The sequence below is a fragment of the Silene latifolia genome, chromosome 3 (genome assembly GCF_048544455.1).
Source record: "Silene latifolia isolate original U9 population chromosome 3, ASM4854445v1, whole genome shotgun sequence".
NCBI classification, from domain to species: Eukaryota; Viridiplantae; Streptophyta; class Magnoliopsida; order Caryophyllales; family Caryophyllaceae; genus Silene; species Silene latifolia.
The window spans coordinates 142884772-142906316 of NC_133528.1; the positions used below are offsets into that span (position 1 = coordinate 142884772).

General features: G+C 40.7%; 2 protein-coding genes across 5 annotated transcripts; both read left to right on the top strand.

Annotated features, from left to right (window-relative positions):
- Nucleotides 1–1379: 1379 nt before the first annotated feature.
- LOC141648234 (uncharacterized) lies at nt 1380–10575 on the top strand. 4 transcript variants are annotated; one of them, XM_074456747.1, is made up of 7 exons: nt 1380–1477; nt 2542–2935; nt 3822–3988; nt 4110–4213; nt 4703–4756; nt 5279–5390; nt 9631–10575. In XM_074456747.1, exons 4-7 carry the CDS (start codon nt 4148–4150, stop codon nt 10515–10517), a joined length of 1119 nt encoding a protein of 372 aa, XP_074312848.1. In that variant the 5' UTR covers nt 1380–1477; nt 2542–2935; nt 3822–3988; nt 4110–4147; the 3' UTR covers nt 10518–10575. The 4 variants fall into 4 exon arrangements, with proteins under 4 accessions (XP_074312848.1, XP_074312849.1, XP_074312850.1 ...); XM_074456748.1 differs by having other exon boundaries at nt 2542–2889; XM_074456749.1 differs by having other exon boundaries at nt 2542–2683.
- Nucleotides 6848–8306, top strand: LOC141648235 (uncharacterized). Its single transcript, XM_074456751.1, has one exon. It carries the CDS (start codon nt 7205–7207, stop codon nt 8129–8131), a length of 927 nt encoding a protein of 308 aa, XP_074312852.1. The 5' UTR covers nt 6848–7204; the 3' UTR covers nt 8132–8306.
- Nucleotides 10576–21545: the final 10970 nt, after the last annotated feature.

The window sequence follows — 21545 nt, forward strand, 5'->3', positions numbered from 1 at the left end:
ATCACACAAACTACTCCGGCATGTTCAACGACGTTCCACCGCTACCACGAATCAGGTCGCCCACCGTGCACTCGACCACCCTACTCCGGCCAGTAGGGACCCACAACCACGACTTCAAAAACACTACATCAATATTAATCCATTAATCTAAACCATAATTGTAAAATTAATTATTTTAAAAAAATATTAATTACATCAATTAAAAGACGATAAATAAAATTAGTGATGATAAAACGGAGAAATTACGTGTGATATGTGTGAATTACGATTCATAATTGTTGAATTGTTAATGAATTGGTTAGGTCAATGAGAGAGAAGGAAGATAACTCTTTTTAGGCCTTTTTTATGAGGAAGGGTAGTTTGGAAATATTAGGGCAAAGTGTGTGAGATTTAGTAAACAACGTGCAGGATTTAGTAACTTTTGGCTATTCTCCTATTGAGCCAATCCCATGCTATAAAATGTTCCTATATGAGAATTGTTATTACAAATGTAACCGTTATAACCACCGACCCAAAATAGTCATGAACAAAAGTAATCCAAGCCCAAATCTAAAGAGACTGATAGTAGCTCATCCAAAACTAGGGGTGAGCAAATTTAGGTCCGGACCGGTAAAATGGACCGGACCGGACCATTTGGTCTAGGCCAAATCGGGATAGAATTATTTTGGTCCAGTCCTTGGTCCTAATTTTTCAAGGTTTGGTCTTTGGTCCGGTCCGGTCCGGTTCAAGACCATTAATTTAGGTCCGGATCGAATGGACCAAATTTCATGTTTTTAATGACGCAAAATTAAAATATTATGAATCAAATTAATATTTTATCTTCAAAAGACATAATAAATTAGTATTGTCAATGATTTTCATAAAAAGAGTCGTTTAATTATTTAAATGTATTTTATTTAGCGGAATTAAAATGTAACTATCGTATACGAAATAGTGAAAAAACTAATTTTAGGTCCATTTCGGTCCAAAACCGGACCGGACCAAATATTTCCGGTTTGGTCCGATCCAGAACCGATAGTTTTAGGTCTGGTCTTCGGTCCACTAAATTTTTATTTTCGGTCTTCGGTCCGCACTCAGACCGATTCTCAACCCTATCCAAAACTAACCTAAAATTTTACTTGAACGGAAAACAAAATATACAGCAAAGTGAACAAACTCAAACTAACCCAATCCAAATAATCAAACCTGAATTTGATCAAATAAAGTATATACTTCCTCCATCCCGGTCATTTATTTACTTTTTTTTTATTTTTATTTTGGGTGTCTTAGTTAATTACCTTTTTATTTTAAAAATGTTTTTGATGTGCTCATTCCCCTTTTCTTTTGTTCGTCTTTGAAGCAAACTAAAAGGTAAACAAATGACAGAGTATATATGCAAATAATAGAAGAGTGCAACGGGAAAAAAACGCGGCAACTTCAAAAATAAAAAATAAAAATAGAGGGAGTTACGAGACTATACACCGCTATTTTAATCTAGGTATTCATTCATAATTCATACTTTGTTCATCATGTCTTTGATTTTGATCTTTATCGCGTTGTTATTTCGGTATAATTTCTGATTGAATTCGCAATTTTGTATTGTGTTAATTAGGGTTTATGTGTGTTGTGTAGTTTGTGATGGAGATGGACTGAAATTCCCCTAATTTTTTTTAAATTAGGGCAAAGCTTAATAGAGGTTGATTAAATTTCCGTTTCTTTGCTCGATTATTGTATTTCAACGCAGATATCGGATAATTTTGAATCTGTTTTTATCGTGAAGATTTCGGGTTTTCTTTCCCTGAAATTCGAATAGTTATCATATATTATGTGTTTCCATAAATAAGAATTCACATGATGGAGAGTGTTTGGGTGATGGATTTCTAGTCGCGAGGATTATGTGATTGAACGTTGATGTTCTTTGTCTAGGTTAGTGCTGGACATAATTTTTCGATTTTTGAGATGTGGTTACCGGGCTGAGTGATGGCGGTCTGTCGCTTTGATTGCAGTACATTAATCTTTTTGCTTCTCTAAGATTGCATGGAGCTTTAGCTATTCTTAGGAAATTTGTTTGCCATATTTCAATGATTATTGTAAATTTTAGTTTAAGGAGTCATGATAAAATCCCAGAACTATGAGCTAGTCAGCTAGTGCCGGTTATCTGATGCTGCCTCTGTAAAGCCTTTATAGTGTAAGAATCAAGATTGTTTGTAAAAATAGGATTTATTTTATCATTTACATAAGGTGTGACGTGATGCCCTCATTGACTATACATTGTTCAATCATTGTTTGCTGAATGATTTGCAAGCTTGTACCTCAGAAAATGCGTTAATAGGCTACTGCGTCTGTAAAGCTTTTTCAGTCAAGCTTGTGCCTCAGTTAACGAAACAAAATCGCTGTAGTTGTATATGTTAGGTTATCAGACCACTGACCATATGTAAACATTTCTGCTATAATGGTTGTCCTTATATCGATTTTCCAACTAAAATAGTGTATGGGTTCTATTGCATTCACCAATTTACTATGTTCAGGGTTGGACCTCTAACCTTGGAGTGGTTAATGTAGGGTACCTCAGAGATGATGTCAGTGAAGAATGTGAATGTCTCAAAAACGACATTTCTCGCTGAACGAGCCAATGAAAATATCTCAGCATTGAAGAGTGTCAACCTGTCATTGGTAATTCGTGTGGATGTGTCGGATCAAGAAGGTAAATAATTAAGTCTGAAGAACCAATTTTCTGACAGGTCTGTAAAGTGGCATTGTAATGTGCTGTGGAGATTATATATACCATCAGTTGTGCAGGAATGAATTTCCTACAATCTGGAGTTGCACGTATCTATCCAATTAGAATTGGAACGAGGTGTTAATCAGGAAGTTAAGAGGAACTAGTAATGCTGCAAAATCGTCAATACGGTAAACAGACTGATGTTCTGCTACAGATTTTTCACAAATCTTGTGGGTATGATACATCCTTGTTAAGGATTTTTATAGAAAGAAGAACCTGTTTACAAACGGTCATGTTGTTCTGATTCTTCCACTGGTTGATGTCTAGGGAAGAATCTGTCGAGCAAAGAATAATGATCTAAAAATCACATGATTGCTAAACTAACTCGTATGTGCAAACATGTTATTGCACATTTGATGTTCTATTTAAGGGAGGCATTCTCTATGTAGTGGTCCTGAGTCTCCTGACTCCTGAGTTTGTGGACAAAAGGATAAGTTACTAGTTACACTGCCTTTTGATAGCCGGTGGTCGTATCTCTGAATGCATTATTGCATTGACGATCTTATTAAGAACAGACTGTCACTAAGCTCTTGTTGGCTGTTCTGATTCTGTTAGATTAGTACTCAGTAATTATTATATTAGAGTATATTTTGCATCATTCCTAGATTATAGCTAACTAGCCGTATATGTAGATGTAATTTCTATCATTTGTAGATTCTAAGACTGGTACCGAGCTGGTGTTTGTGCATTCATAATTCCAAGACATTTTATCTCATTCTGAGCAATTGTGATTTAGGTCATCAACGTGTTAATCTCGTATGACATTCGAGTCTTTGATAACTGCTAGACTTGAAACTATGTCCACGATACGTTCACAACAACAATAACAAAAACATTAGAGTAGATCCTTATTCCCAAGATGATCTTGGCAAAGCATGTTTTAACAAATTGATTTTGTTTGTTGGTTGACTTGATTCCCTTGGATAATGCTCCAGTAACTTCTTTGATGTGTTCCTTATGAGTTGCGTGCAATTTATAACGCAAGTTACGGAGTATGTTTTATGGTTAAAAGTCTTGAAATCAAGCTTACTTTACAAGATCAGATTTGCTTATGTTTCAGGTACATGTAATACAATCTGAGGTCTTCTGTTTGCCCCCCAAGAAAACAAGCTATTGAGCGGGCGATGCAGCTTAGAGTAGGTTTTCAATGTAATTCTGAAGGACGACCATTGTACCATGATCCAAATGGTTATAGGATTCTGTTAAGTTAGGGAACTCTTTGATGAGGTAGGACAAAATCTTCCCAAGATCCTATAATTATTTTAATTTTATCAGAGGCATTATGTTGACTATATTGTAAAATCAACAAATCTTGTTAATTTTCTGATTTTTATCGTGGCTGTGGCAGAAAGCTGATGCTAGACTTTCAGGTATTGTATTAATGAAATGGTGGCGACAGACAAAGTTTCTGCACCAATCTTGCGTACGCCTCTCCCGAATATCCTAGAAATGGTAATCCCTTCTATGTCTCGGTTACTGCATTTACCCGTACTCCTGTAGAGCTGTAGTATATAGGCGGTAGACAGACGTTTCATACTTGATACTTGAGCATCTCTGATTTCCTTGCCTTTATGTGGTAGTATTGAATGTTACAGCCTCACCGTCCTTCATAACAGAGTTCATGCGAAACTGTCATTTTGATTTTGGTATTAGTGAAGGAAATGGTTGTCATTTGTAAAACCATTTCTCGTTTTACAAATGAATTCAGTACTTTCCATCAACATTTTGTTTCCATTTCTCGTTTTTCCTCAACGCTGTTTACATTTTCCCTCAAATGTAAAATTCATAAACATTTGCGACCCCAACCAAAAAGTTTTGGCTCCGCCATTGGAGACAACCCACAAGTATGTCACGCCGTCTACATGTGTCTCTTATTTGATGTAACCATCACAATGAAACTTAACTATATCATGTGTCAGTTGTCTTCGCTTCATCTGGCAGGCCATGAATGATCACATTATTCAAACATGTGCTGCATCTGAACCATTAACACAGGTTAGTTCTATTATTACTTGCATTATTGTAAAACATCTTTCTCCAATGCGAGACATTCAATCATTGCGTGTTGTATCCTATCATGTGGTAACCTTTGTGCTTTCAAATAACATGTTTCACCTGAGTTTAAGAATGCTGAATGCTTATAGACATAAAAACTTGTTTTAAAATCATCCACCTTTTCCTGTTTCACCTGAGTTTAAGAATGCTTATGCACGGGCTAAGATAGATATGCTATATGTTCAAGGGGCGTCGACATGCTAAATGAAGTCACTGCCTTCTTAGAAAAGAGGCAGAAAGGTGATACAAACTGATTGATGAAAATAAGGTTTATTATTTCTTCGGGTCTTAATTGTTCATGATGTTAACCATAGTTCCAGTCAAAACTGAAATGTAAAGACCCTGTCTTATTTGTTTCAGACGGAATTGGCCGTTTGAAACAAGAATTTGCGAATTAATATTCAGTATAAGCTGTGTAACTGTGTGACCATTGACGTCCTTGCACTTTTATTCACATTTTAGAACCCAGATACACGCAGTTCTACAGAAATGAACCCGAGTCTTCAGACACTTCACAAAGTTCAGCTTGGGATTTCAACATATGGTCAATTGCTCGGAGTTAGACCAGTAAACGGTAAGTCGACCTGAGATCTCATCATAGTTCGTTTTATCCAAGTGACTTACATTACTCTGATCCAAACCCGACACAACCTCATATTTGACACGGCGTCATGTGTCACGTAACATACATATTATGTATTGCATTTTTTATTTTTCTTTTGACACTTATAACTTAACAAGTTGACATAAAGATTCAAAATAATCCTCGTATAAGGCTAAAATCAACCTGAAATCACTCATTGAAAAAAGAGAAAATCACAAATTTCAGAACAAATGTAAATAACATGGTGTTTCTTGAAAATAAGTTGTCACTCGTGAAGTTTGCATAATTCAAGGATCATGATATACATTTTTCAGACATATCATGTGATTTCTTGTCTTCCATTTTTCATTATTATTGCTTAGTAATGCTCTAGCGTGGAATGCCAGAGACATATCTGATCACCTGTCCCAAATTATTTTCAATGATTTTTTTACCTCATTTTAATCTCTTTTCATTAGTTTACGTTTATTTCTCGACATTTATGCCGTGTTATTTTTTTTTCCTTTTACGTTTAACTTGTTAAATTGTTCCAATGTTGGTTTAGGTTAGTCAATCTCAAATATTTACGAGACCGGATTTTCTTAGTTTTTTATATATATGTTTGTTCCTTGTTATTATTACCGATATTGGTTAGTAATTTCATAATGTGGATCAGTAGTGTAATATTACCTACAGTAACTTCACACCGCTATAAGTAAAGGAATGACAAGTTTTCCCCCTATTAGGCTCTTATTATGAGGTCAGATGGTTTTATTCTTATGAGTTGTAGTGGCAGAGTCGGAATTTGAATTTTGGGGTGTGAAAAATTTCAGTGGTCGAACGGATAATAATGATATAACTACTATATACACAACTCTATCTTTCATCACCAAAAAAAAAGTTTTTTTTTGCTGATGGAAGGATCGTTTTTACAGCTGGAATATATCTTGGAAGTAACAGAATCCAAGATGTTATACAAATCCCCAAATTCCAAAAAACTACACTACGCATTCCTTTGACCTTTTCTTGATTCAGGAGACAAAATTGTCGCCGCGTCAAAGCAAGCTCAAGTAGACTATTGAATCTTGAAATAATTATAAAAGGGTGATTGGTTTTTTTAACGCGTGTCTTAATACCATATTAAAAACCTAAATATGTGAAGATTCACAAGATACCATATTTAAGTTTTTTTTAGGACATATGTTAGAAAAAACGTCTTAGTTAATTAAAAAGTTGGAATTGACAACATTAACCCGAAATATCTAAGCATAATTTGGAGTTTTCTCATCAGTTAGGGTGTACATTGACATGAACAATGTAAATCTGTAATATTTCGTCATTTATTTACGTTTACTTTTGGCATAAGGATTAAGGAGGGGGAGGGGAGGGGGACCATCTATGAGTATAGTTCATGGATGACAAGTGGACAATTAGACAATTCAATGATCAATTTACCCACAAAAAAACATTCCTAATATCCAAATGAATGAGACACACTAAAATGAAATAGGTAGACAAATGACGGAGACGGAGGTAGTATTTAACAAATTTTCATTTCCTAGTTATTTATATTTCACTTCTAGTCAGTCATCAAACTAGACTTTAGGAGAAAGACCAGCCATAAAAACAGCTGAAATTTGCATTAAAAATCATGTTAAACTTCCAATAAAATATAAACCCTCAGATTCTTTCTGTCTCTTTTTTAATTTATATATGATCTCTATAAATACATAAACCTTAGCATACAAAATTATATCAACACATCAACACATCACAATCTCACATAATTGTTGCAATAATACAAAATGGCTACTTCTCCTTCAAACCAACCAATTCGTTCCATTAGTTTGCCATCTAGACCTCATCCATTAGTCCCTCGAATCGACGAGCATTTATCAAGGTTAACATCTTTAGACTCTGAGGTCGAGGTTTCCTCGACTTCAGAGTCTCAAATATCCTCACTTGGTCACAAGCTTAACAACCTTAAAGAGTTGTATGATGTCTTAGTTGATTTCATTCTTCTCCCACAAAACCAACAAAAATTAGTGCAACTTTCGGTTGCTAAATGCGTCGATGAGTTGATCGACGGATCATTGAAACTCTTGGATGTTTGTGGCAATGTTAACGATGTTTTGTCACAAACTAAAGAGCATACACAAGAAATTCAATCTTCTCTTAGAAGAAGATCGAATGGGGAGTTAAGCATTGGTGACGAAGTTATTGCGTACATGAACATGAGAAAAAAGACTAAAATGGTGTGTAAGAAATGCTTGAAGGATGTTAAAGGCATGACTAAGAAATCTATTTCTCTAGGAGAAGTAGAAAACGATGAGAATTTCGCGACAATTGATGTGTTGAGGAAGGTTGAAGGAGTAACAGCCGCGATTTTTGAGTCATTATTGGAAGTAATTTCAGGGACTAAGGCACAAACTCATAAGAGAAGTGCTAGTTTGTCTATAATTATGTGTAAGCTAATACTTCATCAAAATATCGATATTGAGACGGAAGAGGAAGTATGTGTTAATGAGTTTGATGATGTTGATTCGAGTTTGAGTTCATTGACAATTTCTCAAAAGAGGAGGATTTGCATCAATGGGTTTCAAGCAGAGATTTTGAGGGGTAAAATGGTCAAATTAGACTCGAGTGTGCAAGATTTGGAAGAAGTGCTTGAAGGGTTGTTTAGGTGTCTTGTAAGGAGCAGGGCAACCCTGCTCAATATTCTTAGTCAATGAGAAGTGAAAACTCTGTTGACTTGAGAATTGTACAAAGTAAAAATGTGATCAAGGGAAATATATTCGTATAATTAAAAAATAAAAATAATTTATAAACATATAATCTTCTTATTAATATTGCTGTATTTTAGTTTCGAATTTTATCAATTAATCATACCCTAATAAGCCTTATAGCTCTGTTTGACTGTGTTAATGAATAATGAACTGTTGCTGCTTCCTGTAAACATAGTTAGGTTTTCCGTAGAATTATTCAAGGATCGTCTCGTCTGTTGGGACCATCCTCAAAAAAAAGCAAATAAGAATAGTGTGTTTTCAAAGATTTACATATGCCAAACCCGTTAATTCGTTCCTAACCTGGCATCCTGGCTGTCCGTGGGCCACAAATTCTACGTTGGGCACGGCTTGTGTCTGGCTCAACCTGTCCAACCAAAAAACCATAATCGCAATCAGTTGAGAATATGCTAACCGGTCTTCAAACCTCGTTGACATCTGTAGCGTGGCTTAGGACTTGAGATTATTGGAGAAGAGTGGCAGAGTTGACAGGAGTAGGAATGTGAATGCTACTCCAACATTACTGGAAATGGTTTTACTTCTCTTCAGAATTTACGGTAATCAATTTTACCAACAGATTAATCATTTTTTCGCCAAGTCCCTTCATTTATCAGAATGTTGTCATTTCATGGGCTGTTAAATGCAAATAACCCTTTGGTAAACTTATTTAGCTGGATCCGCAATCAGAACGAAGCCACACGATGATTATCAAACGAAATAATGGAACTAAAACAACGCGATTAGTAATAAAATATGTTAATCATAAATCAGTTATGATGGATTAATCTGTTATTTTTCAGTAACAACCATGTGCATCTAGACAATCTTGACTGGACTTTAAATGCCAGGCATTCAACTTACAGGACCTATAAACAATAATTTCTCTTAATAAAAAAATCAAATAATGTCAATGCCATTCGTGCATTTATGATTTATTAACTACGAGTAAATTATTATTTGGTAGATGCACCAGCCACATCTTCTGCTCAGATTTTTGACAGTTCATTTTGAACTTCTGTTTACTGTACAGCAGACAATACATTGATGTCACTCGTGTGCAGGCCGATGTATTATATTTCGGAAACTGATCCGAAAATGGATTTCAGGAAAATGTGGCTTAAAATTTAGCATAATGCATCCAAGTAGCTTTATTTAAGTCTCAGGAAGTGTTATTGAGGGGAACATTACAGATAACCAGTAAGGCAATAATCTCTTCACTTTGCACGATAACAGATAGTAGCATCGCAACTACTCTTATGATAGCGCTTGTTATGATCGTCATGGATATACTATGAAATGTATAATAATCAGGAATCTGATCATTAATTTGCTGGCGAGCTGGGTAAGTAGGGACAATCCGAAAACAAACCCTAATCATGAAGCACTTGTTGGAAAATTATTGAAGTATTTTAATTCCTTCTGACTATCTATTTTTCTGATATATATAGGCAGATGCAATGAAGAGAACTCAACAAACAAAAACTTATTTACAAGTTCTTTTTGCGCGAAAAATAAACACACAAAAATGGCTGCTTCTTCGGTTTCCAAAGTTTCTTACCATGCTCGTACTATCAGTTTACCATCAGCGGTTCATCCAGTTGTGGAGCAACTAGCCGAGAAGTTGTGCAGGTTGAGATCTTCTCAATCTGCGTCCACGTCATCCTCCTCCTTGACCAACCAGCTAAACGGCCTTAAAGATCTCTACTCTTGTGTCGATGTGTTTCTGTTTCTCCAACTACCTCAAAACCAACAGCAGAAATGCGTCGAGGAGACCTTAGATAACTCGCTAAGGCTCTTAGAAATTTGTGCTACATCTCGTGACATTTTGACTAACTCGAAGGAACATCTCCAAGATTTACAATCAGTGCTTCGTAGAAGGTGCAATGGCGAGCTGAACATCACAAACGAAGCTACTAAGTACTTAAACAACCGGAAAACAGCCAAAAAGACGATCAGAAAGTGCCTGCAAAGCATCAAACCTTCTGAAATAAACGATGACGTTTTCACAGGAGTTGAACAAATTACATTCGACATTTTCAAGTCCTTGTTGTCTTACTTAGGTGGGGCCGAGATGAAGTCAACGAGGAGTCGTTGGTCAGTAGTGGCGAAATTAGCACATCACAGGGATGAGAAGGTTCCATCCTGCAGTAAATTTGAGGCACTTGATGATACACTCTCTGTAATCTGCCAGAAGAAAAAGAACAACATTGAGGATTTGAAAACCCAGATGGTCGATCTTGAGTTCGACATTCAGGAACTTGACGATATCTTGGAAGCGTTGTTTAGGCATTTTGTAAAAACTAGAGCATCTCTTTTAAATATCCTTAGTAATTAGAACAAAGATCAACAAATTTGTAGAGATTCTTATACACAAACTGAATACAGATACATACATTTTTCCCAATGTTCTTTATATCATTGTTAACATTGTGGGATCAAAATTATGTTAAATCCGCGTTCAAGCATTAACCTGCAAGGATGCTGTCACTTTACGCCTCTTGTCCGGCTCAACCTTTCCAACCAACAAAGCATTAAGCATACCCAAAAATATAGCCAATCAATCACAATGGGTTGTCCGGCTCAACCTTTCCATAAGTAACATTGTAGGATTATAGCGATGTTTAAACCTCATCGACATCTGTAGCGTGGTTTAGGATGCACATGTGGATATTAAGGACTGCCTAGAAGGCGTAAAGTCAGCGCTGCGAGGAATCCAGTCGCTTGTTTCTGCACGTGAGCGCGAGAAAGGGGGTCAAGAAGGTAATTGGACAGCTCTTGAGATTATTGGAGAAGAGTGGCAGAGTTGACAGGAATAGGAATGTGAATGTCATGGAGTACAACATTACTTGAAATGGTTTTACTTTTCTGTAGAATTTCCTGTAATGACAGTTTCTTGTAAACAATTTTACGGAAATTTACCAACAGATTAATCATCTGTTCACCAAGTTCACCAAGTCCCTCCATTTATCAGACTGCTGTTATTTCATGGGGTTTAATCAACCTTTGTTCATAGAGCTGTTTATGGGGTGTACCGTCCGATAATCCGGCCCATATTTTTTACTGGGTTTGGACAACCATTTTTTTTTAAAATGGGCCAAGGGATAACCCGGTCCGGCCCAATTTAGTAAATGGGCCGGATACGGACAAGGGAATTGTAAGATGGGCTAGCCCACCCGGCCCGCTAAAGTACTACAAGTAGTCGAGTACCTCTTGAATATTTCGTATCTTTAATCCAACCTACTCATTAAAAAAGCTCTACATATATACTCATACTCTATACGGACTGGAGTACTAGAAACTCTTATGTTATCATTCATTATTTTGGTTATACTATTGTACTTTTAGTTTTAATTTTTGCTTCGTTTTTTTTTAGATTTGGATAGCTAAGTAAGACATAAGAAGTAGGAACTTATTTCAATATTAACTTTGTAATTTTATCACTTGATGTCTTCAATTAATTTATAGGTTCACAAATTAACGGATATATGTAGGAGCCTGGTAACCCACGGGCTGCCCGACTTTTATCCGTAGGGCGGGTAAGGCCAAGGATAAGTGACCCATTATTCTGGCCTAGCCCGCCCGCTATTGTCTTAAAGGGCAATTATTTCCATTTCGTCCGGCCCATATTCGGCCCAAGCCCGCTTTTGAATAGCTCTAGTTCACAGTATTAATGCCAGATCTCCAAAATTGAGTTTTTAAGCGCCTGTTAAATGCAAATAATCCTTTGGTAAACTCATCTTGCAGGATCTGGAATGAGAACGAAGCCACACGATGATTATCAAACGAAATAATGGAACTAACAACGCGATAAGTGATAAAATATGTTAATCATAAGTCAGTTATGTAGGATTAACCTGTCAATCATGTGCATCTAGACAATCTTGACTGGACTTTAAATGCTAGGCATTCATCTTACAGGACCTATAAACAATACTTTATCTCAATAAAAAATCAATTAATGTCAATGCCATTCGTGCATTTATTAACTAAATTATTTGGTAGATGCACCAGCCACATCTTCTGAGATTTTTGACAGTTCATTTTGAACTTCTGTTTATTGTACAGCAGACAATACATCGATGTCACCCGTGTGCAGGCCAATATTTTATATTTTGGAAACTGATCCGAAAAAGGATTTCAGCAAAATGTGGATTAGAATTTAGCATAATGCATCCAAGTAGCTTTATTTAAGTCTCAAGAAGTGTTATTGATGGGAACATTACAGATAACCAGTAATCTCTTCATTTTGCACAAGTAACAGACAGTAGCATCGCAACTACCCTTATGATAGCGCTTGTTATGATCGTCATGGATACTATGCCATGTATAATAATCAGGAATCTGATCATCAATTTGCTGGCAAGCTGAGTAAGTAGGGACAATCCGAAAACAAACCCTAATAATGAAGCATTTGTTGGAAAATTTAAGTATTTTAATTCCTTCTGACTATCTATTGTTCTGATATATATAGGCAGATGCAATGAGGAGAACTCAACAAACCAAGACTTTCTTACAAGTTCTTTTGCATTTCATTTCACAAAAAAATAAATGCGAAAAATGGCTTCTTCTTCAGTTTCTAAAGCTTCTTACCATGCTCGTACTATCAGTTTGCCATCAACAGTTCATCCAGTTGTTGAGCAACTATCCGAGAAGTTGTGCAGATTGAGATCATCTCAATCTGCCTCAACGTCATCATCCTCCCTAACCAACCAACTAAATGGCCTTAAAGATCTCTACTCTTGTGTCGATGAGTTTCTCCAACTACCTTACAACCAACCAAAGAATGTTGAGGAGACCTTAGACAACTCCCTAAGGGTACTCGACATTTGCACCACATCTCGTGACATTTTGATAAACTCGAAAGAACATCTCCAAGACATACAATCAGTTATTCGCAGAAGGTGCAATGGCGAACTGAACATCGCCAATGAAGCTACTAAGTACCTGAACACCCGAAAAACAGCAAAAAAGACAATCAGAAAGTGCCTGCAAAGCATCAAATCCTCTGAGACAAATAATGACGTTTTCGCAGAAGTTGAACAAATTACTATTGATATCTTCAAATCCTTGTTGTCTAACTTATATGGGGCCGAGATGAAATCAACAAGGAGTCGTTGGTCTGTAGCCGCAAAACTAGTACACCACAGGGAAGAGAAGGCTGCATCCTGCAGTGAATTTGAGGCTCTTGATGATACGCTCTCTGTCATCTGCCAGAAGAAAAAGAACAGCATCAGTGCATTGCAGATTGAGGATTTGAAAACCCAGATGGTGAACCTTGAGTTAGACATTCAGGAACTTGACGAAATCTTGGAAGCGTTGTTTAGGCATTTTGTTAGAACTAGAGCATCTCTTTTGAATATCGTTAGTAATTAGAACAAAGATCATCAATTTTGTACAAATTCTTACACAAACTGAATACAGATACATACATTTTCCCAATATTCTTTGTTTTTTCTGGAAGTAACATTGTAGGATCAAAATGACATCAAAACCGCGTTCAAGCATTAACCTGCATTAACATTTTAGTATTCCTAAACCAATTAAAGGACTATTTTCCTAATTTCATTAGTTTTTCAGTATTATGAATTTTCTATTCTTATTCCTACTTGTGTTTATTTGTCTCCGATTTAGTCTAAGATTAGGAAAGACGGAAGTCGACAATCTACAACTCGTATAAATACAACTTATGTATCATCATATTATTATTATTCATACATTCAATCACAAAACAAAACGTTTTAAATCTCTTACAGCATATACCAATATTTCCTGAAGGAGTCGATTAAATAAAAAGAAAGAGAATGACGAAGGCAAAGAGCAGCAGAAGCAGTAGGGGTGTTCTACCTATAAGTGTAAGTGTAAGTATAAACGAGCAAGGATGGGGTCCGTGGTGTGAGTTTGCTGCGTATTATTTGCATATGTTATTCGACATTCTTGTCGTCTTGGTTCAAATAGTTTTAGGTGTTATAGCTTCTGTCATCGCTTTATTTTGTATGTATGCAGCTCTAAGGTATGCTGCATATTTTGCTTATTTGGTGTTTCAGTACGTCCCACTTCCTGGCCTTCCTGATTTACAACATTATAACTAGACTGGAATTCTACAATTCGATTGTTTAAATTTTTAACTTGTAATATAATAAATACTAGTTTAATACCCGTGCAAAGTTGCACGGGCATGCATAAAAATATATATAGATAATCTTTAATTTTTTATTAGTTTCAATATTTAATAACACGTATGCAAACGGTTAATAATAAGAGGAAAAATTATACACTCGAAAATCAACCTCATAAGAAAAAAGAGAACTTATGATATTGATAACACTCGGCAATCATATGGAGTAATAATATTCTCTAGTTCGACTAATAATTAATATACATACCAAACTAAAAATTATTTGATCTTTATAAATCATTATACATTTATACAAAACCTTAATCATGAATTCATGAGGACATGTTATACTCGCGTCTCATATCATGTCTACACCTGTGTGTTGTGCTTTTTACACAAGCATTTGTAAGCATATATTGAAACTCTTGTCTCATATTATGATAATATTGAAAATAAAAAAGCTTACAAATACATACCGCTCATGATATTTGTACATGAAAAGCCACCAAGCCATATGAAATCTTTTCCAACAAATAATAAGACAGATGGAATATCATTTTTTAGCAAAGGATCAACCTATTAATTCGCAATTCGTTTGCGAATTAATAAACACGAATTCGAATTAGATATAAAAAACAGTGAATTGTGTTTGATAGTGATGATCAACTTTCATTGAGTAGTAGATTCATCCATAAGGCTTGAAGAGTTGAGGAAAATGCTTGATTGTGGTGATCAATTTCAAAGATCATCAAAGGGAAAGGAAAAGATGTAGCAAACTTGAAATACCTTTGATGGGGCATATTCTGCACCCGCTGACCGAGTCAACAGACTGGGCGAGGTCAAAGGTATCCACAGCAAGTCAACGACTTAGGCAGCCTAATCGACGCAGCCCGTCGGCCTGTCTCTTGGGTCTCGGCTGGGACAACTAGCCAGCCGGGGCACACATCCGCGAACTCATATCCAAGACCCCTCGGCGGCGAGTCAACAGGGCCCGCCGGCCTGCCATGGGTCCCTCGGCCGAGGGTAGATCAGTCTTTCCACCTGCTAGCCACTTGGCCACTACGTGACAAAAGGCGAAAGTTTATAAATACTCCTCAACCCTCATTGAGGAAAGGATCGACAATTTAACCTAAACACCTTATAATCTGGTAATATCTTCCTTCTCTCTCTACAATACATACTTCGCCAAGTAACACATAACTTAATCCTTTTAAGTTTACTGACTTGAGCGTCGGAGTGAGTTCGCTCGGTGCAAAGCCGAGCCCTCAGTTTGTTCATTATTTCAGGAGACCGAAAGGAGGATTCAATCAAAGACGTCATTCTACAAGCGCGGGTGGTACCAAATAACTGCTCTGGAGATACACCCGGAACAATTGGCGCCGTCTGTGGGGAAAAGATACTAGAAGCTAGTCACATTCATTCCCAAACAAAAAAAAAACACACACACAAAAACCCACCCAAAAAGCTAAGAAGATGTCGAAACAACAAGAAGTATTTGTGACCGACGAAACAGAATTCTGCCAAGATGATACCGTCCACAATTCTGGAGTTGTGCAACCCCCCACCGGCCGAGTGATTCAACCGGAGTACGGGATGCCAATAATACCAGATACGCCGCTACCCGCCGACCAAGTCACCATCATGGGACATGTGGTTGATGCAGCTAAGCTGAAGCTACTCCTGGACCTAATTGGTAGCACGCCGACTCACACTGTCACACCGACAAGAGCTGCGGCACCCGTACAGGAGACCAGGGCCCAAAATGTGACTCCGAGAAACTTGAACGGAGCACTGGAGGAAGCTGACCCTGTCAAGACGCCGGGGGAGCCCAGAGTGCTAGTGGTAGACCTGAGTCCTTCCCGCACTCGCGGGAGGACGGCGTCGCCGCAGCACCGACGAGGCATGCCCCAGAGGAGTGAAAGGAGTCGACTCACCGAGTCGAGAAGAAGCCCGACTCACCGAGTCGGAGAAGAAGCCCTTCCCGCCACGGGGGAGAGGAGCCGGACTAGGGATGCGAGGAGCCGATCGCCGCGTGTCGTTCGACACGTGGTCGATGACCCCTCAACCCCTATGTCTTAGAGACCCCGGTGCCGACTAAGCTAAAGTTGCCACCCATATCATACAAAGGAGAAAGCGACCCAACCGACCACGCCGAGGCTTTCGAGTCTTACATGTCGGTATGGGAGCAGCCTGATGAGGTTTGGTGCCGTGTCTTCCCAACGACCCTGCATGGGATGGCACAAAGTTGGTACAAGGGGCTACCTAGTGAGTCGATATACTGTTATGGCGACCTAAGGGACATACTTTTGGCCCAGTATTCTTGCAATAAGAGGAGGGCCGTCGAGACATCGGACCTCCTGACTATCAAGCAGGAGGGAGGCGAGTCTCTCCGAAGCTATGTAAAGAGGTTCGACGCCAAGGTTCAGCAGATTCGTGAGCTGAACAGCGAGCTGGCGGCCTTCGCGCTGATAAAAGGCCTCCCAAGAGGGGACTTAAAAAACGAGCTCATCAAGTGCGGAGGCCTGAACTTAGACTCCGCCAGGAAGATGGCCGACCAAGCCATTAAGGTGGAGGACTACCACAAAACCTGGGTAGGCCCCAGCGAGGCCGGGCACTCAGAGAGTAAGATCCGCCGGGAGGACAACCCGGATGAAAGACGCCGTGACAATAATAGGCCACGGTCTGACAGGTCCGCCAGGAAACAGAACTCGGCGGGCGCCGGGGGAAGTTCGGGACCATACTACCAAAGGCGGTACAATGATCACACCCCCCTGGTCGTATCTGCCGCCGAGGTCTTCGCCCTGAGCAAGAACGAGGGTCAGAAGTGGGAAAGGCCTCCCAGGCCGAGGAGTGACGGTGACACGAGCCAGTACTGTGAGTACCACGGCCACACCGGTCACTTAACTGACAACTGTCGGCATCTGAAGAATGCCATTGAAGAGCTGATCCGGAAGGGGAGCTTCGGCAAATATGTTGCCAAAGGCCAAAAGACTGATGCCGGCGGCTCAAATAAGAAATCCGTCTTTGAACGGATAGGAGTAATCCATGTTGTCATCGGGGGCAACGAGAACGGTGGGTCCGCTCATGGGCACAAACGGCACCTGAACGAGCTGTATCAGGCCATCAACTTTGTGCCCAAAACAGCGATCCCCGCTTCCAACATCCCCGATATGACTATCGGAAAGAAGGACTACGAGGGAGTCATCGCCCCACAAACGACGACCCACTTGTATTACACTTGGACATAGCCAACCACTGGTCAAGAGGTGCCGATTGACACAGCGCCTACACGAACATCATGTTCAGAGAGTGCTTTCTCAACCTCGGTTTGAAGGTTGAGGACTTGAGCCCCTGCACCAATCCGTTGTACGGTTTTTAGGGGCCGGCCTGGTACCCCAGGGTCAATCGGGATCCGGTGATGTTCGGCAAGGGGAATGCGGCTAAGAATGTCCTAGCTGAGTTCGTTGTCATTGACGGCTCGTCCGCCTACAACGTTCTCATAGGCCGAGTCACTCTGAGCGAGGCCGATGCAGTAATGTCCATCCGGGCCCTGACACTGATGTATGTCTCAGATCGGGGGGAAGCGCATAAGCTCGTCTCAAAGGACGAGAAGGACGACGTAGTCAACGTCCAGATATCTGCCAGAGGGTGCAACATGCAATCCCTCAAAGTGGCAAAGAAGTCAGAGAAGGGGAAAAGCCCATCCTTACAACAGGAGGGTGACCCAATGAGCACCAACAACGTCAGCATGGTCGAGGGGGCCGAGACCGAAGAGGTGGAAATTGACCCGGGCGTCAGAATCGTCGGTGTCAACCTGGAGCCAAAATTCAGGGCCGCTCTCCTAGACCTGCTGAGGAAGAACAAAGACGTCTTCGCCTACTCAGCGGCCGAGATGCCAGGCGTGAGCCGGGAGGTAATTGTTCACAAGCTGAACGTGCTTTCCACCGCTCGCCCTGTCAAGCAGAGGATGAGGAACTCCTCAGCCGAGAAGGATGAGGCCATTAAGGCCGAGGTAGATAAATTACTAGCGGCGGGCTTTATCATGCCTTGTACTTATCCTGGGTGGTTGGCTAATGTTGTAATGGTGAGGAAGTCATCGGGGGCGTGGAGGATGTGTGTAGATTTTACCAATCTTAATAAAGCGTGCCCCAAAGATTGCTATCCCTTGCCTCGAATAGATAGTTTAATCGACGCGACGGCAGGCTACACTATGCTGAGCCTGCTGGACGCCTTCTCAGGGTATCATCAGGTATTCATGGCCGAGGAAGACATGCCTAAATACGCATTCATCACTGCTAACGGCACATACATGTATAAAATGATGCCGTTCGGTTTGAAGAACGCCGGCGCAACTTACACAAGACTGGTGGACAAAGTGTTCCAAAATCAAAAAGGGCGAAACATTGACGCCTACGTCGACGATGCTATTGTAAAAAGCAAGTCTGACAGCGAGCACTTAGCCGATTTACACGAGACATTTTGTTCACTAAGGAAATACAAGATGAAACTTAACCCAATGAAATGCAACTTCGGTGTCCGGGCAGGTAAGTTCCTCGGCGTACTTGTCAGCGCCAGGGGAATTTATGCCAATCCAGAGAAAGTCCAAGCAATCCTGGACCTACCAGAGCCGAGGAATCGAAAAGAGGTTATGATGCTGACCGGGAGGATGGCGGCTCTAGCCCGTTTCATCTCTCGGTCAGCCGACAAGAGCACCCCATTCTTCAAAGTGTTGAAGGGGAATAAGGACATCACCGGGGGAACAGAGCACGGCTTTCAAGCAATCGAAAGCTCATCTTCGGACTCTCCCAACCCCGTCCGGGCCGATCTTTGGGGAGACGCTATATCTCAGACATAGCGATTACCTCGGCCACGGTCGGTCCGTGATCATCGGGGAAGAAGACAAACAAGAACACCCAATCTACTTTGTCACCATACGTTGTTGCCCGCCGAGAGAAATTACCCGCCGATTGAAAAAGCGCCTTTCTTTGTCGTCGTCGCCGCAAGGAAACTGAAACCCTACTTCGACGCACATCCCGTGACGGTCTTAACCGACCAACCATTGGAGAAAGCATTGGAAAAATTTGAGCAATCCGGCAGGCTCATCAAATGGGCAGTAGAGCTATCCGGCTTCGGCATTCAATACAAGCCGAGGCCCTCGATAAAGGGGCAGACACTTGCAGACTTCCTTGCCGAGTGCACTTACCAAGAAGAATCACACCCCGGTGTATGGGAAGTATACACCGACGGGTCCTCCACGGCGAACAGTTCAGGAGCCGACATCCTTATCATCAGCCCAAACGGGGACGAGTTTGAGTATGCCTTGAAATTTACCTTCTCGGCCTCCAACAACGAATCCGAGTACGAGGCGGTGATAACCGGAGTCGAGCTAGCTAGGGCTGCCGGGGCGGAGCACATCATTTTGAAAACAGATTCACTTTTAGTGGCTAATCAAATCAGAGGAGAGTACGAGACTCGAGACGACGGGATGGTAAGATACCTGGAAAGGGTAAAAGCTGACACTTCAAAGTTGAAATCTTTTCAGATACAATGCATTCCCAGGTCTGAGAACAACCGAGCCGACGCTCTCTCAAAGCTTGCCAGTTCAACCATCAAGAATGTCAGCCGAACCGTGCTGGTGGACATCAGGAATGCCAAGAGCATTACTGAGACCGCCGGCATGGTGGGTAGCATAGAAACCGAGACGACGTGGATGACCCCGATAATGAAATACAAATTGACAAATGAATTACCGGAGGATCGCAGTCTCTCGCAGAAGATAAAGAGGATCGCAGCAAGGTACTTGGTGTTTGAAGGGGAACTGTACAGGAGGTCCGTGATAAGGCCACTCTTGAAATGTGTCGGCCCAGCTGACGCGGAGCTAATACTGACAGAAATCCACGGAGGCATCTGCGGCCATCACATGGGGGCAAGAACACTAGCCCACAAAGCTCTCCGAGCCGGCTACTTCTGGCCCACCATGCTTGCGGATTCCAGAGCCAAAACCAAAAAGTGCAACAACTGTCAAATGCATGCTCCGGTGATACATGCACCTTCCCGAGACTGCGGCGGTACTTAGTCCCCTTCCTTTTGCACAGTGGGGGATGGATCTACTAGGGCCATTTTCAACGGCATCCGGAGGAAGAAAGTACTTGATTGTCGCCGTTGACTACTTCACCAAATGGGTTGAAGTCGTAGCAGATACCGGCCGAAGACAACGGCCGTAAGAAAGGTAATGGGAAAATGTCATAACTCGTTTTGGGTTACCCCAAGTCATGGTATTTGACCACGGCCGAGAGTTTTGGAGTGACACAATAATGAACTGGTTGGAAGAACTTGGTATCAAATTTGCATACTCCTCCGTCTGCCACCCACAGAGCAACGGGCAGGCGGAGGCAGCCAATAAAACAATTCTCAACGGTTTGAAAAAGACAGTTGTAGACCTAAAGGGAAGATGGGTCGATGAACTACCCGGCGTCCTGTGGTCCCTGCGAACCACGGAGAAAGAAGCAACAGGGTACAGTCCATTCCACTTGGTCTACGGGTCCGAAGCAGTCCTGCCAATTGAAGCAACGGTGCCGACATTCAGAACGGCCACCTTTAACCCGGTTGAAAATGAGGAAGGTTTAAGAACCTCCCTAGACCTGGTCGAAGAAAGCCGAGATACAGCACGCCTCAACTTGGCAGTATACCAAAATCGAATGAGAAGAGCCTACAACCGGAGAGTCCACAAAAGGGATTTAAAAGTAGGAGATCTAGTCCTAAGAAAGTCGGCCGCCACCAACAAAGGAAACATTCATGGTAAATTGACGGCCAACTGGGAAGGTCCCTACAAAGTGGTTAAAGAAATGAGGCCGGGTACATACCGGCTGACCGACATGGAGGGTGTGCCTTTGATGAGCCATTGGAACACTGACAATCTCAGGAAATACTTTGTATAGCGGCGGAGGTGTCCGAAACAAATTGTTGGCACCTCAACGCATGTTTATATCTAATGAAGAATCGTCCAAGTTTTCCATCAAAGTGTTTATCCCCTCCGTAGTCATATCGAGGTAGACGCCACGGCCCAAGCCGGGCAGTCACCCCAAGAAGTAGACGCCACGACAGTCACTACCAAATAGATTAATACTCGCGAAAGCGACCAACATGCCTTAGGAACGTATAAGTACAGTTGAGACGCAAATCTAGCCGCCTCGGCCAACCGAAGGCCTGGCAGAGGAAGCGATCAATATGTCTACAGATACGAACGCT